Here is a 17,248-nt window from a genome sequence, read left to right as displayed (position 1 = left end):
GGTTTGTTGTTGGGCCAGAATGATTTGGGCTCTCATTCATAAGCCCAATTATACTGTAATTGCACAATAGAGGAAAACTATTTTGGTTTTCATGAATGATTTTGTGCTCATTTTGATTCAATCAACTATAATGTATAACCCCAATTATTTTAGTTTGTACTATCATTTTTAGCTTCATGTGGGTTTTGTTTTTCTATTGGGAAGCATACTTTGCAATCTAAATTAAACTCCCTTAGTCCAACATTAAATAGCTCGTTTTTAATTTTACTGTTTTCTACGGAGTATTTCATTTCACCCATTTTAAAAATTAATGTTGGATCAAATGAAACATTTATTCATAGACCAATAAAGTATAGTATTATTAAGTGAAATTTCTGCCGCCGCTCACCTTGAACTCAAATCAATTTTGTTTCGTTTGGAATTATAGCTTGTTATCTTCAGTTTCTTACTCTATTTTTGGATGTCAAAATCATTCCAAAAAATCTAATTATATTTTACTTGGATTACGTATCAATCTTCTAAGTACTATTATCACCGCATGATAAGAAAATGAGATCTATGGCACCTTTTATATCAAGTCCACCAACGAATACCTCGATGGGTAAAAAATTGAATACAAACACATCTCTTCACCGTAAAAATAGAAGAAAAATAAAAGCGCGAAGCAGTAATTTAATTATTCCATTATTATTAAACTCGATAAAATGGGCTTATAAAAGTGGCTGCAACAGAATTTACAAGTGAACAAAGTTTTATCAAGAAAAATGTCCCATTATTTTCAAATATAATCATCTCTATGTATAATAAATAGTACTACATCCGTCCCGCACTACTTGCATTTATTTCCTTTCTGGGCGTCCCAAGTTATTTGCACTCTTTTCATTTTTAGTAACAATTTATACCTACAGCCGTAATTGTTGACTTTATCTATCACTCATTCTTTAATCTCCGTGCCCAAAAGGAAAGGTGCGAGTAGTGCGAGACGGAGGGAGTATATCTTTCCCACAACCACAAGATAAGACACTCAATTTTTTTCACAAAAATATAACCACACACTCTTATATTACACTGACTATATTGATGCGACATTAATTTGGATTGTACGTATGAGTACCATATACAATTACTCCTGTCTCCATCCATCCGCAATATACGTTCGATTTTGACTTCGAATATAAGATTTTGTATATATAAAAAGTTAGTAAAATATGATTTTGAATTTTAAATTATGTATTAATTTATAATAAAATGAGAGTAAAACCAATTAATATAATATGAGACTTATAATTATAAATAGACCAAAAAGAAAATATGTGACGCGTATTTATGGAGGGAAAAGTATTTATTTGAATATGAACATCGAAAATAACATGAATATAAATTGCAAGTTGGTAATTCTTTTTAAAATGTTTTTTTAATTTGGTAGTAAGACATATGGTTCTTGTAGCATGATAATGACTAATGTGGTATGCGCAATTATCAATTCGTTTTATAACAATTAATGGAATGTTGGTATATCCACATCTTTACTTGGATTTCAACTCCACAAATTATTGTTGGTTGAATTATTTTTCCATGTATCACTAGTCCCCATTACATTAAATGCACAATCTTGATTTTTAAATTTGTGTCTTGTCTTAACTTTTAAGTAAATCTTATCGACAAAGTTAAATCCATCCATTATCCTAAAAATATAAAATAAATAATCTGATAATCAAATACCTTCAAGATTGTAGAAGTGTGCATGTACATCTAGTGCTTGTTCGATTTATTGTCTATAATTCATATTTATTTTTTCTCTTGTTCAATTGTTTTTTAAAAAACTTAGTCCATGATAATATATCTCGACGTGTACTAAAATTACAGTAATCCCATGAGTATTTTATGTGATGTATCAAATACTATCACTCTCAAGTCTCTCTTGAACATTTAATAAATCCTTGCCTAACTCCATTTTAAAAGAACTTTTAAGAAAGTCATTCTATAGAAAAGTATCGTGCTTTGGTGGTGGGACTGTGGGGGTCCTCATCTTTATATAATCCATATTATTATTAGTTTTTTTTGTTATATTTGATATTTTTTTACTTTCTTGGTTAATCATTGGTTGATTTTACACATTTAAAGCACAGTAATTCATTATTTTCAATTATTTTCACTAATTCTTCTATTTTAGGAATAATAGTATAATTAGATTTTATAAATATTGTAATTTACAAAATATAGATGATTGAATTCAATCCTAGTATTTGTGTGCTTGATGGTTAAATAAAGTGCTGCGGTTTGTGAAGTGTCGGTAGCTATTGTAATTCTACTCCATCCTCTTCAAGATTCAACTCATATTTCAATACAAGAAATTACCAAAAAATATATACTCCCTCCGTTAACCAATACAAAGGGAGTTTTGGCCCGGTACGAGTTATAAGAAATGCAGTAAAAAAAAATGGTTGAAAGATAGGTATAATGTGGATTCTACTTTTATATGAAGTGGCATATTAGTTTTATAATAAAATAAAATATGAGTGAGATAAAAGTTAGTGGAATATGAGGTATATCCAAAAATAATAAAAGCAAATGAAAAGTTTATTGATTGATGAACGAAAATGACAAAATAGAAAATTTATTAGTGAATATCTATTTTACATAATAGTCACATTTCACTATCATATTTTACTAACTCATTAAGTCACATTTCATTATAAAATTAATACATAAAAATTTAATTTATATTTAAACAAATCACCTTTCTTACAACTACTCATGCAGAAAAAATGGACCCGTAATCAGGAGTAAGTTTTTGTATAAATGCTACTATTAAACATAGTCACGTGAACCTATTGAAGCAATAATGTTTATGAAGCACATTTCCATTGGATTCTTTTGGCAGTAAAATATGATCACAGTAGAAAACAAGACAAAAAAACTTTAATAATTTGCGACAATTGTGCCATAAATTTTACCTGGACCACAAACACTTTACAGTTTGAGGACTAGATTTCACTCTTGCACATTGCAATTCAAATCTTAATGGATACAACAAAAAAATATTTGCCCTTGGATGAGAAAAGACCCCCACCTTTTTCTTCTTGGCCAGAAACGAGGACGATCGACGACGATCATTGCCACAAACCCACAGACGAGAAAGGCTGCCCGACACACTTCATGCGTCGTACTTGCAGATGTCCTCGAAGCCCATGTACTCGTTCCGTTGGATCTTCCCGATCATGTTCGAGATGCCTACCCCGCCTGCTCGAGAGCACGTGTCGAGCAGTTAGAAGAGAAATCAAGAACACAGTAGTTGCTCGGAAGGGGCGAAGTTTTTTACCTAGCGATATCGCACTGATGAAGATCGTGGATGCAAGAATGAAGATGATGATGGAGGCCCTCCCTAGCACGACGATCAGCCTTCTCACGACGTGCTGCCCGATCAAGGCGGCCACGGTTGCAATGGCGATGAAGTAGAGAGCTGCCAACAGAGAGCTCATGAGTGCGTGGAGGTGATGCTTTCGTTTATCATAAAACGCGATATTACTATACACTAACCGTAAGGAACAGGGAATCGCTTTAGAAGGTAATATTCAACAACGGACATAGACGAGGAGAACATCATGGCGAAGGTCGCCGTGGCACTTGAAACCTGACCACACAAGTTCACCAAATCATTATAGATACGAGAACATAGGCGACAATAACCCTAGAAGAAAGCAGGGCTCACCTGAGGAGGAATGCCGAGTTCAAGAAACAACGGGCCCATGATGAATCCGCCTCCAAGACCTAGAAGGCCCCCGACTAGCCCAGCAAGAATGCCAAAAAGGCCATAGATGATGAGCTGGTGAATTTTGAAGTTAGTACCATCATCTCCCTTGGAACCAAGTTTCCGGTAGCCCTTGTACAGGCTAAACCCTTCATATCCCGATACACCTAAAGCGACAGGAATCTGCATAGAAAGAATAGACGTGCAAAGATATACGTTTCCATCATGATAAGGTCACTACAAGGCTCAAACAAAACGACATTGATTTTGAGATTCGTGTAGGCACCTGCATGAAGTTCACCACCCAATATATTGCAGAGCATGTTGGTGTATTCGACTGTTTCGATCAATAGAAAGCAGTTAGGTTTCCGCATACTGTTACGAATTTAAGTAGACTCCAAGAAGTAGTCTAGAATGTCGAAGGAAAGCAAACCTTGATAAGCTGCAGGGCAAGAAACGCAAACCACACGAAGAAAAGAAGCCCGCATTCTTTCCAACATACATTGTCAATAATTCCGACCTGAAATGATGATATGTATCACGTGCAAGTTCGTCACTAAAAGATCAAAACCTAGTCCATGATTCCTTCTTACAGATGGTTCTTCGAAGGGTTTGGCCTCGGTACTGGGTCCCGCTGGAAGAAGCTTGTAATCTGCTTCTTGACCATTGCCTGACACAAGACAATAAGTGGTTCAGTTCCAAGAATACGTTAGAACAAAACAAGGAAGATCATTCTTCAAGCAAATGAGAAACAAAAACACACCATTTGTGTCTGATCGCTTTGCAGCCTCCTACAGCAAATTTGAATAAATTTATAAGTAGAAACAAGATTTAAGAATCAATTCTTAGTTGATGTGATCCCACTATTCTGTGAAGTGGGGAAGTTTGCTTACCTTTTTCATGATAGTTTCTTTATTCCATGTTTCGAGCCCCTTGAAGAAGGCCTTAGTAGATGTACCTGTAACCTCATTTGAGATCGATCAATACAACAGGAAACAGCGTTCAAATAAATAAATCGCAATATGCCAACTATTACCTATAAAGAGAATGATTAGAAGCACAGTAACCATCCAATCAGCAAATACGACATTGAAAGCAACTCCAATACTAATGCCAAGCATGAGCATCGGCTGGATTAGAACGGCCAAATCATAATCAATAATTGGCATGTTGATGGTGGGATGCCTGAGCTTAAGATTGTAGTAAACAGTCGAGGCAGCAGCCCCCATGATCATACCTATTGAATCAAGAACTCCACTAATCATTGCCTTGATCATCACAATAAAACTTACAAATGAAGACCAAATGTAATAATAAAGCAAAAAGAATCCAAAAATGTCAAAACAGTCTCTTTCCAAAGAAATCAAGGGACAATCTATCATCAAACAACCAGAAAAGGGCATCCAATATCACAAAAGCCAAACTCATTTCTCTCACATTTTGAGATAGCAGTTGCTGATTTCGCATCAAACCCAATAATTAGAGTGAGCATGGGAACGAATATGCCACCACCACCGACACCTCCCACGCTCCCAAAGGCCGCACCAAGGAATCCAATCACGCTGCCAACAATTATCTGCCAGTTGAATGCCAGATCCTGTCGATCAAAGGCCAAGAACAACAACATAAGTCACCACCCCCACCAAGCAAATCAAAACAAACTACTTCAGCTTTCAACATCAAAGGCACGAAAATGCCTATATTACCCTGTACGAATCAAGAAGGGAAATAGTATTATCTCGACCACCCCCACACAACATATCAAGATCAAGAACACTATGTTTAATGAGGTATGGGACACCTGAGACCAGATCTCAGTCACATGATCTTACATTCTTCATCTAAGTTAACATCATCATAGCTTTAACATGAATAGTCCTACTGTACAACACACCATGGAAGCCTCCTCATCTATGCTATGAAGCAATCAATTTAATTCCATTGATAGATACAAGTGGCAACTACCATTAACAGTTAAAACGACATATCATCTCTTACCCTTCCCCCAACCCACACCCCAATAACAACTGAGCTATCAATTTCAACAACATCAATTAATGTTTGTATCAGTTCGGCCCCCATACCATACACAGCCATTAATAGCAATAAAATTTAAAGATAGAGAGATGGAGGCGAATAAAAGCAGAGAGAGAATGGATATTTGGATATAAAAAAACTAATTCAAAATCAAAATAAATCTAAATAAAAAATAACTGCGAGCAGTAGAATTTTTCAGAATCAATCGAACCAAAAAAAACAAAAAGCTCACCGGCCAAACGTGCTGGTATCCAGATTGATTCTCCTGCCACAAGAAATTCGCAACGGCCGACAAAAAATCCAAATCGCGAGGCGACTCCGCGGCCGCATTTCGAGATGAGGTATCTTGCTTTAAGTTTCTCTCAGCAGAAACAAATAACGCAGCCATCAAAAAGCTCCACACAACCGTGAAAAAGGGTCCAAAGGCCATCCATTTCTCCAGATTTCCCGCCATTAAATTATTATAAATAATTATAAAAAATCCCACCTTTCGTTGGAATAGTTTAAACGGAAAAGCTCAACTTTTTTCGGGTATCTTTACGCACTGAGCTCATAAGGGCCTCCGCTTTCCCGAATAATCTGGGTTTTTATATCACAGACGGAGAGAATTTTGGGAAGAGCGAGAGCGAGAATTTCGAAAATGGAGATGGGAGTGTGAAAAATTGACACGGATTGATTATAAGAGAGCAATAACTTTTGTGTGTGGGTGCAAGTGGGATGGGGAGATACAGAGAGAGAGAGTGGAGCCGGTGGCCATAAATAGGATTAAAAGTGGTGAGAAAAAGAAGTGGACAAGATGATTCATTGGAGCATGAAACGACATCGTTTGATTGCCTCTGTGTGTGTTCAGGGGGATACTGCGTGGCTTCATGTGTAGCATGTGCCGCATCGCCCGTTATATTCTCTCTTTTGTATCGTTACCGTATCAAAAATATCGATATGAAAGAATTTCATATGGTTACAGTATTAAAAATTTCGGTATGGATAATATCTATATCGTTACCGTATCGAAATTTCGATATATCGTACCAAACTTCGGTATACCGTTCTGAACGGTATATCGAAATTAAATGGATATCTATTTATGATTTTAGGATTTCCAATAAATATTTTTTGAATATAAAAATAAATTAAATGGATACTATTTATGATTTTAAACTTTTAATCTTTAAAAAATAAATTATATTATTATTATTATATTAGTATAAACGGTATGCATCGATAATTCAATACTTATTGATTTTCGATATATTTTGATATACCGATAATATCGATATATATCAAATATTCGATATAAAACGGTATACCGTGGTATAAGAAAATTCATATCGTTATCGTATCAAAAATTTACGATACGGTATTGTATCGTACCGAAAATTTCGGTATACCAAAAAAATGATTTTTTTATATTTTTCGGTACGATACGATCGATATACTGTTTTTTCAGTATATTTACCAAGCCCTACTATGGGCAGCGCAGGAAGATCTCAACTTGCTAGCTAATGCTAACACTAACACAACGTGACCTTATTTGCCGGAAAGTCGTTGAAGACCATGACTTGCCCAACATAGAACATTGTCATTGGCGCAATCTCAACTCCCAATTTATTAGTATGTGCCTCGTTTTTAACTTCATAAAACGACGAGTGGGGGTTTATGTTGCCAGAGCTCTCAATTAATGACAACAAATTCATTTCATGTAGTGATCCTCAATCATAGAAAGTTAAAATTAAAACCAATTAGTAAAAAATTTAAAAAATTGACATGATTTGTGACATTATACAAAAATTGTAAGCTCGCATTTCCAATTTCAACATTAGTAATATTTTTAAATAAAATTACATAATATGAGTCAATATTAACCTATAACTATATAATCATACAGTTAAAAGAGCTCAAGACTAAGAATGCGCATGAGAAACTTATATAGTAGGTTATAGAGAGTGTGACAATCTATCCCTAAACACTTATTTTGATAATAATCCATACATAAATTTTGTTTTGTTGTTTGTTATTGATTTGAATCTTTGATGATTAATTTCAAACATGTGACAGTGAGACAACATACGCTTGTTATGAAGGCAATCAAGAAGTTCATAGTATTATTGCCTCTTTTTGTTAGTAAGTGGAGTATTTCTTAAAGATGTATTTGGAAATCGTCCATTTTTCGAACCTTCTAGACATTGTATCCTCAAATTTGGAATAACATGCTTTAAATTTTTCATAAAAAAATAAGGAGTAACATTTTGAATTAATAACTATAAAGTGTTTATATGTACTTGTTTGGGATACGAGTCATATAAAATTTATATTTTGGTCTTGAAATTGGCACTTTGTGACAAAAGAGTTACTTATATTATTATTTTGGTTGTTTAGTAGTATCATTTTTTATGAAATATTTTGGTTCCTTGCATAGACATAAGGCATTCTCGAATTTCCAAATTTGGATATTCCAATTAAATTGCTTTAACTAACATTTAATTTCACATTTCTCAAATTCTGCAATGAATCAGATCCCAACAAAGTCTTTTTTTTGTAATTTATCAATATTTTTTTAATTAGATTTGAAAATTTAATTACGTCTGTCACATAGCACGAGAGTCCCTACTTCAAATGAATAATATAATTTTGATTTATTTTAAATTCAACTTCTTGCTCGGATTCTGCATCATCGGCAAGACGGCAACTATAACAACTTCATTAATAGTAGTATTATTTAACTAATTAAGTGGGGATGAATACAAAATTCATACAAAATGTATCACCTTTATTTTATATTAGTACAAAAAGTTTGAAGTTGACATAAATCATACAAAAAGTTTCTTTCGTGTTTCAATTTAGTACATTTCGTTATACGTGTTCAAACGGTGTTAACTTTTTACTTATATGACGTATAAACCATGAAACAATGATAAAAAAAATTTGTACAAATATGAAACAATCAAAAAACTTTTTGTACCAACATGAAACAATGATGAAACATTTTGTACTTCATATAGACAAAGAGTTAACACTATTTAAATACATATAACTGAATGTACTAAATTGAAAAATGAAAGAAACTTTTTGTATGATTTATGTCAACTTCAAATTTTATGTACTAATATGAAATAAAGGTGATACATTTTATATGAGTTATGCATTTACCCCGATTAAGTGCCATGTTTTGAGTTACAAAAAAAAACATAATTAAAAATTGGTATCAGTGGGGATACATTCGATCAAATATAAATTGTCGATCTTGCAGTGATTGATTATAGTATTGATTATTGAGTGACTAAATAAAATTTAAGTACGCTAATGTGCATATGCATGTGAGAATCTATGCCCGTCAACATAATTAATGTTAATTATAATTATTAGTATTTATTAATTTGATAATAAACCATTAAATCACTGAAGAGTGGGTGAGATCTTTCGAAAAACTAATATTAAACGGAAAATGTTTAAGCAAATATTTGTCACACTATTTAATAATCAATTGACGTGATCCCAGAAAGGCGATTTCACCGATGTGGATGGTTTGATTTTATATAGATTATTAGGTGGAATCTTAGTTGAGATCACGCGATTTATTAAGCAAATGTTTCATTTTGAACGGGACGGAAGAAGTACTACAAGGTTTGAATAAGTGATGAATGAAAAAAAAAAGATATTGTGAGCGATTTTAAACTTAATACAACACATTAAAAAAGATATGTGTTTATATAATTCTACAACTAATAGTAAATCACATAAATAATCATAGCAATAACATCTTAGCATATTTTAAACCTAATACAATACATTAAATCTAATTTCAAATTATGTTAATATCAAAAAATTTAATTTTTTTCTTTTACTTTAGTACTCACTTTCTATTCCTCCTCGTTTCATATTTTTTTTTTCTCAAATCAATTATTTATAGCAATTTTTTATTTGTCTATTTCTATTGTTTTAGGCTTTTAGCCCCTCCTAACTAACTCTTCAATTTCAGATAATTACTCTTTATACACATCAGTTTAGTAAGGATTAAAAGTTGCTTCAGATACGATACCAATACGACTAAAATGTGTGATAAATGCTTAAACTCCTCTATCCGAATATGATGTGCGTATATGAGTTGTAACCCAAAAATTTAGTTTGGACTGGGTAATTTTTTATGTGATATACTCCTTCCGTCTCCAATTAGGAGTCACTCTTTGATCGGACACAGGTTTTGAGGAAGTGTTTGAATGTGTGGTGTAATAAATGAAGTTAGGTAGTGGAATGTGAGACCTATTTGACTTTTAGGGTATTTTTAATGTCCAAATATAATAAGTAGGAAGAGCGACTCTTAATCGGGGACAGACCGAAATGAAAAAGAGTGACTCTTAATCAGGGACGGAGGGAGTAGTGCTATAGTGCTGGTCAGAGTCAATACATTTAGATTCAGATGAACCCATGACATCATATCCAAATTAAAATAATAATCAAAATAAAGATTCCCTATCAAAACATGATAAGCACCATATCGTTGTTACGTGCCAAAAGCCAATGTTCAAACAAATTACAAATGAAGGTGGAGGTATCATAAATCATCACGTGATTGTCTATTCATAATCATTTTTATTATAAGTGTTACTTAATTATATTATTGGTATCACATCGGTATTATTTTTAAGCAAATAACAAAATCTCAAAAAACAGTATATAGAAGTTATAATTAATACTAACAAATGTTGATTATATTTATACTCCATTATTTAGTGGAGAAAAATAAAACAAAATAATACTAGAGCATAAAAGTGTTGCTTAATAAGACGCAATATATATACATAATACTAACTAGAGATTTTGAAATTCCAAAATCTCAAAACATGTATGAGATCGATTATATTTGGCTCTATTATGCATTACAGATTCATTTCAAACTTTCTATCTTGAATTTCAATTCCACACAATTCCTCGTGAAAGGTGAATTTTTTATAATATTTGACAAAATTCTTTCATGTAATCATATAGTTATACGTTTTTGCTAACAAATTAGTTGGAATTGAATTTAGCTTGACCAAGTTTAGAAATTTCAATCGACCGAAACGTGTATTTGTATTCCAAAACAAGCTGTTCATTTATTAGTAAATACCAAAATCAATTACTCATTTAATAAAAAAAGTGGATAAATTTATCGATTATATACTTTAATAATTGTATGAAATCGAACAATTAAATAATTTACATCAAGGTTTCGGATAAAATAGCAAATTTTAAATATTTTTACGATCGAGGTGTGAAATAGGAATATTTATGATGGAACATATTTTATTCTCGAAAAGAATAATACTTATTTGACAAAGTAATTAATTATATATGGAACAAATGCAGTTACCATTTTCTCGAGTAAAATGGCGGCCATGTTAAACTATAATTTCAGCTTTGACTCTATGTTAATTTACACGTGAATTGACCACGAAAATAAGAATATGAGAATATTCGATAGTAAAATCGTGCTCAATATCCATATATTTCAAGAATATTCTTTGTAATTTAACAAGACAATAATCAAATTCAAAGTACCATTTTGTACTCAATTTAATTTATTTCTAATAGCCAAATTAGTCTACAAATAGATAAGCATAACAGATGACGTGGACAATAAAAGGCCACTAATTTGATGTATGAATCACTGATTATAGATTTGTCAATTTGTTTACTACCATTGGAAAATAAAAGTTGATTCGATTCAAACTTGGTAAGATTGATGCTCGAAAAAACTTTTAATTTAAGTTATACCAATCAATTGGAAGATGTAAATTTGATGTTTAAGTTACAGTCAGGTGGCCAACTCAGACTTCAGAAAAAATTAATTAAAGATAAAATAATTTGCCTATAAGTAGTAGTACTACATTAAACTTATTAATATCTAAATATATTAATTAATGTTTATATTTAATAGTACGGAATAATACTTTGGAAATATTGGTTTTTATTATGGAAGCATGATCGATAGATTTTAAAACTCTTGAGTTAATAAATATCCTAATATTAACCGATAGATTAAAATATTCTAAGAGTGGTGCATTATGGTGACACCATAATTAAAATGACAATTTAGACAAGTAATCTGCGATACATAGGCAAACAACTCTATATATGGTTGCAAACAACTTGCAACACAAAATCAAAGCACTATGGTGACACCATAGTTAATTAAAATGACAATTTAGGTAAACAATATACGATGCATATGCAAACAATTGAGCATATGGTTTCAAGAAATCTGAATACGAAATCAGAGATAATCAAGTAATCTGTGATACACAGGCAAACAAGTCTGCCACGTGACAGACTAAGGTTGAATCTACTCCTAAATCTGGGGGTTTTCATTAGTAGCGAATTATCATTTTAAAACCCTATAGTAAGATCACAACAAATTACCAATTCTCACAAAAAAATAAGATTCCTTTTTTTTTATATATTTCAAACCTATTTATCTGTCATAAGAGCACAAATATATAAAACAAAATAACGTATATAGAGTATAGTCCCCACCATTTTTTATATATTTCTACAATTTGTCCTTTTTACTCCAAAGTTGACTTAACAATTTATAATTGTAATTCGCTGGAATTACTAATTTTTATATAGACTTATTAGTATATTTTTTATGTTTGTCGTTGGAATATATAATTGTAAACATTTTTGCTTCATGTTTTTTTTTTCTACTTTGGCCCTCACATTTACCTTTTAGCTTTTATTTAGGGTTTGGCATGCCCTCCTTGTACGAGTGTTAGCTTTTATTGGTATAACATAATCCAATAAACCCATATCACTAACTACACTATTGAAATGATATTTTTTAATCATACTTTGACTAGTCAGACTTTTTTGAGTATGAATTCATAAATTTCAATAAAATTATTAAGATCGAAAGGACGTCTAATTAATGTTTTCTAACAACAAATACCTAAACCAATGACATATAAAGACCAACAAATGTAATGAAACATCACTCCTGTATATTTTTCTTAATTATAAATCATATAATTGCCCAAACGTATCAACTTTATCAACTTATGATTGCTTGGTTTTGGTAGATTAGGTGGTACGAAATCGACTTTTAAGATTGTATAATGATATAGTGATAATTTTATATTATTACAATCTCATGGAATGAAAAATGTGTTTCTTCATTACACAAAAAATTCAATCATTTTTCTTAGGCTCTATCTCTTTTTATTTTTTTTTAAAATTCATGAATCTGCCCACTAGATATTTTACTTACTTTTGGTATTGATTGTTCGTGTAGTAATTTCATTATGAATTAATTTTAAATACAAATAATGATACTTTATAGAGTGACGCCTTTTAGTACTCTAAATTTGGGTGTTTGCCATTAACTTTGTCGGTTTCACTTTATTTTGCAGTTAAGAAGTGATTTGGTTACTTTATTGGTCAAGATTTGTGATTTCTCTTCTTGATTTTTCTTATCATAAATTGTTAACTGGGCAGATTGTCTATGATTACATTTAGTTCAATTTCAATAATTAGACCGAGTATAAGACGAATGTTTTATTATTTGATGTTATATTAATTGCTTATAATTAATTAAGTAACAGTACTGAAAATTGTGCCAAGCACTCTTTCTATGAGTAATGTTACGTTACAACGTTAAAAAACCTCACTCCTAATAATTTCACTATCAAATTAGATACATACTCAAAATTTTTGGAAAATTATTTTTTTGGGCTTCTTTTCTTCTTAGATGATTGATCATTTTATATTATATTTTTTAGTTCATCCTAGAAGAAAAAAATATAACCTATGAGAGGAAACCGAAAAAAGTATGACCTACCAATTTTCATATGTTAATGATTAACATCATGTCAATTTATGAAATTAAATCCAATATTCTCCACCTTTCGAAATTTGAAGTGATAGTGTGCTTCGAATTTCCGAGTAACAAACATCCTTTCGAAATAATATTGGGGCATTAATTTTTAGTTTTTAGAGGTTCAATAATTAAATGGAAAAAGAAATCTACTACTGAAATTGTAGCAAATTTATTTATGTAGACACGTTTTGTACCAACCCGACTCAAATGAGAGCAATCAAACAAATTAATGAGTATGTCTACCTGAAATATTTTTATTTAAAACAACAAATAAAAAAATTTGGTTGTGGCTTTGTGAGGTAGATTATAAAATCATATCCAAAAGAAATAACTTTTTGGGAAATAAACAAACGACTTATCAGTCGTATTGGTATTGGATTTATATGAAAATGACCTTGAAAAATCACGACCTATTGATTACTACTAATTGATGTTGAATTAGTATATTTTGTCTTCTTATATATTGTTATTGTTGGTGTTATTCTTTTGAAATCACAACCATCTATAAGAATTATGATCACCACTTATTATAAAGCCACACAGCTTGATGTTTCAAAATACATTTGTGATGGATATTTTTTGGTCAAATAAATTTAAAATAGTAATTATCAATTCATTAAATCTAAAACATGAACCCCTCTAAAAAAAGCTATAAGCAAAATGAGACAAAAAATCTGGTGCAAATACCTTATTTTATATAATTATCTATATGAATTTCTAGAGAGTACTAATTAATTTCATTTTGGACTGGGCTAATATTAATGAATCAGCAAAAATGGGCCGTATTGTTGTATGGTTCGATTCGATGCACATAAAATTTTAAAATGAGGGGGTGTTTTTTATTTGTTATTTCCCTAAAAAATAATGATATGTACTTGAAGAAATACAAAATAATTAGAAATATTTTCTTAAAAGAAATGGAATTTTTTGTTTGGTTTACTAGTTTGCCTAGTGTATTAAAATCGACGATAAATAATTTCCTTTCACTATTTAAAAAATAATTTTCTAGCATTACTCTTTAACATTTAGCACTAATTTATTATTATATTCATCAAATATATTTTTTCAATGGAAACAATTTTATCGTTTCTCATACAAACGAAATGGCTGCCAAATAATCATACATTTCGGCAATTGTGTTTGTGCTACTTCGGATTTCATCGATGTGGATGTGATCTCCTTCGAATTGTTACGCTCCAACTTCAAATTGGATTCTGATAGCCCAAGAGCAGAGCAATGATTCAGCTCAATCTTCAGCTTCAGCAGAAGCAGTTTATCACAGTGCCCAAATTCCACGGCGGCGCCCGTGCGGCGGCTCTGCGCCCTCTTCCTGAAGTTAGTCGAGTTACCTTTGGACTTTGGAAGAAGCCGATTTCTCGATTGTTGCTCCACAGAGCGAAGGATAATTCAGGTCAGTTACCACTTATATTTTGCAGGGTCAGTTTATATTGTTTACATACACCTGTATTGCACGAATTTCTGATTTATTATTGCCACAGAATTGAAATTTATCTAGTTATCAGGATAAACTTGTTATTGACAGTGAATTAGGGCTGTGTAGTTCAATTTGGTGATGTTTCACTTAGAAATTATGCCATAGCTGGTGAAGCCCTAAGTTTGCTGTTTTTCTGAAAATTATTTTCAGGTTCCATATTAAAGGTTTATCTAGTTAGAGTAAGCTTGTGTAACTGATCATGATTTGGGAATTTGATTTTTGTATGATTTGTAATTCAGTTTGATGATGTTTCACTTAGACATTATATCACAGCTGGAACTTGGGAAGCCCGAAGAGAAAAGGAAGGGCGAGAAGCGTGTTAATGGCATATTCTGGATTCTACTGATCAATATTGGGATATATGTGGCTGATCACGTCTTCCAGGTTTCGTATAATCTCATTCTTGTGAATTTTGCTATCTTGGTGTACTAAATAGGTGGTTATTGTGTTATGTACTCTACCCCAGTCTGTAAAATGTAGAGTTGTAGAAATATTCCACTGCTTTCTCTATTAGCTTAATATGGATGTCAACAGTCTCATTTGCCCTATAGAAGAACTCTTGCAATATTGGGTTTGATTCTTTACAAACCGATGTTAGATAGTTCTTGTAATGAAGCTAACTAGGAATTTGCTTCGATTTTCAGGTTCCGTTGATTAAGGAACTGTATCTTTATCATAATCAGCCTGCTTGGTACCAGTTTATAATGTCTACGTTCTGTCATTTCAACTGGTAAGGCTGCTCATTCTCTCGTGTTTTTACATGTGGAATTTGAGATTATACTCAGCAAGTGTTTTTGCTTGCAGGAGCCATCTATCGAGCAATCTGTTTTTCTTGTACATCTTTGGTGAGACCTTTTGCGCCTGTTTCCTTTAAAAAAGTTTTGAGGAAATGGCTAGTGCTAACGGATGGCTTGTAATTTTGTGATCCAGGAAAACTCGTTGAAGAAGAAGAGGGAAACTTTGCTTTGTGGCTTTCCTATATCTTGACAGGTGCAGGGGCGAACCTTGTTTCATGGTTAGTTCTTCCAAGAAATGCTGTTTCCATTGGGGCGTCTGGTGCTGTATTTGGACTCTTTGCTATTAGTGTCCTTGTGAAGGTATGATGATCATTAGGCTTTCTTGGGTGATTAGGCAGTGACGCAGCGTATATTTTTTTTTCCTTTTTTCCGAGCTGCTGAAACTCCCGTACATGTGCTGCAGATGTCTTGGGATTGGAGGAAGATCCTCGAAGTTCTTATACTGGGGCAATTCGTGGTAGAAAAGGTTTGTATCTACGAGACTGTGACTTATGCAACCAAAGCTGATGTGCCTTTTAGTTTGCTCCTAAACTTTTTAATCGTGTAGAGTCTCTTGATATAGTTTCTTGCTTCACCTCGATGAAATCATATATGGTGATAATTAGCTACTACATTGTTACTTGGCCGTTTCTCAATAATTTGCTAACTTTTACAACCCAAATTTCAACATCTCCACAATTATGTCCCATATGTGATATTTAAGGCACTTGAAATCTCACACGTCGCTTTGCTGTTGTGAGCCCACGTGGAAAGTAAGTATTCAAGCATGTATTTCCTCATCAGAGGTTTTCAGGTGCCTGAATATGAAATTGAGATTTGAAATGTTGGGACATCACTGAAACATTTGGCAAGTTTGTGGCTGATGTTGGTAACACATATATCAGGTGATGGAAGCAGCCCAAGCTTCGGCGAGAATAGGTGGAAGCTTCCGAGGAGGCGGGTACGCTATGCAGAACGTAAACCATATTGCGCATCTCTCGGGCGCTCTCATCGGTGTGGTTCTAATCTGGCTGCTCAGTAGTGTTCCCACACCAACTGATGAGAAATAGGGCTTCTTTTTTTGATGATGAAACTCACCACTGGTTTACTATGACGCCCTTTGCTCAAGAATCATGTAGCCATGATTGATGAGGGTGGTTTTGTCATTGTATATTGCAAACTGATGACAATGTAGTAGTCTATGTAGCATAGGTTATTGATGTATTTTATCTCATGGCATTTTCTTGATTATATACACTCCATTTTTTTTTCTATTTACTTGTTTTCTTAAGTCTGGAGAAATTATACTACTTAAATTCCTTAAAGTAACATGCCAT

General features: G+C 32.5%; 2 protein-coding genes across 2 annotated transcripts; one reads left to right on the top strand and one right to left on the bottom strand.

Moving 5' to 3' along the window:
• Nucleotides 1–2,848: 2,848 nt before the first annotated feature.
• Nucleotides 2,849–6,536, bottom strand: LOC121750153 (sulfite exporter TauE/SafE family protein 3-like). Its single transcript, XM_042144626.1, has 12 exons — nucleotides 6,021–6,536; nucleotides 5,189–5,348; nucleotides 4,788–4,988; nucleotides 4,645–4,709; nucleotides 4,515–4,542; nucleotides 4,345–4,421; nucleotides 4,185–4,271; nucleotides 4,038–4,088; nucleotides 3,713–3,934; nucleotides 3,541–3,634; nucleotides 3,323–3,463; nucleotides 2,849–3,243 (listed from the first exon to the last, which is right to left on the bottom strand). The coding sequence occupies exons 1-12, from the start codon at nucleotides 6,240–6,242 to the stop codon at nucleotides 3,158–3,160; spliced, it is 1,434 nt and encodes a 477-aa protein (XP_042000560.1). The 5' UTR covers nucleotides 6,243–6,536; the 3' UTR covers nucleotides 2,849–3,157.
• Nucleotides 6,537–14,708: 8,172 nt separating this feature from the next.
• On the top strand, nucleotides 14,709–17,162 carry LOC121750105 (rhomboid-like protein 11, chloroplastic). Its single transcript, XM_042144562.1, has 7 exons — nucleotides 14,709–15,051; nucleotides 15,395–15,519; nucleotides 15,780–15,865; nucleotides 15,940–15,980; nucleotides 16,066–16,232; nucleotides 16,336–16,398; nucleotides 16,817–17,162. The coding sequence occupies exons 1-7, from the start codon at nucleotides 14,877–14,879 to the stop codon at nucleotides 16,979–16,981; spliced, it is 822 nt and encodes a 273-aa protein (XP_042000496.1). The 5' UTR covers nucleotides 14,709–14,876; the 3' UTR covers nucleotides 16,982–17,162.
• The last annotated feature ends 86 nt before the right edge of the window (nucleotides 17,163–17,248 follow it).

This window comes from Salvia splendens, chromosome 10 (genome assembly GCF_004379255.2).
Source record: "Salvia splendens isolate huo1 chromosome 10, SspV2, whole genome shotgun sequence".
In the NCBI taxonomy this organism is placed as follows: Eukaryota; Viridiplantae; Streptophyta; class Magnoliopsida; order Lamiales; family Lamiaceae; genus Salvia; species Salvia splendens.
The sequence above is the reverse complement of the archived record's forward strand: the minus strand, read 5'-3'. Positions and strand labels throughout refer to the sequence as shown.

What these genes read in the sequence shown, in the direction of transcription:
- LOC121750105 (XM_042144562.1), top strand. Translation starts at nt 14,877, where the DNA reads ATGATTCAGCTCAATCTTCAGCTTCAGCAGAAGCAGTTTATCACAGTG. An exon ending in GTTTTTCTTGTACATCTTTG is followed by an intron (nt 15,981 to 16,065) that starts GTGAGACCTTTT and finishes TTTGTGATCCAG; the next exon opens with GAAAACTCGTTGAAGAAGAA. An exon ending in CTATTAGTGTCCTTGTGAAG is followed by an intron (nt 16,233 to 16,335) that starts GTATGATGATCA and finishes CATGTGCTGCAG; the next exon opens with ATGTCTTGGGATTGGAGGAA.
- LOC121750153 (XM_042144626.1), bottom strand. Translation starts at nt 6,242, where the DNA reads ATGGCGGGAAATCTGGAGAAATGGATGGCCTTTGGACCCTTTTTCACG. An exon ending in AGCAACTGCTATCTCAAAAT is followed by an intron (nt 4,989 to 5,188) that starts GTGAGAGAAATG and finishes TTGATTCAATAG; the next exon opens with GTATGATCATGGGGGCTGCT. An exon ending in AAAGCGATCAGACACAAATG is followed by an intron (nt 4,422 to 4,514) that starts GTGTGTTTTTGT and finishes GTCTTGTGTCAG; the next exon opens with GCAATGGTCAAGAAGCAGAT.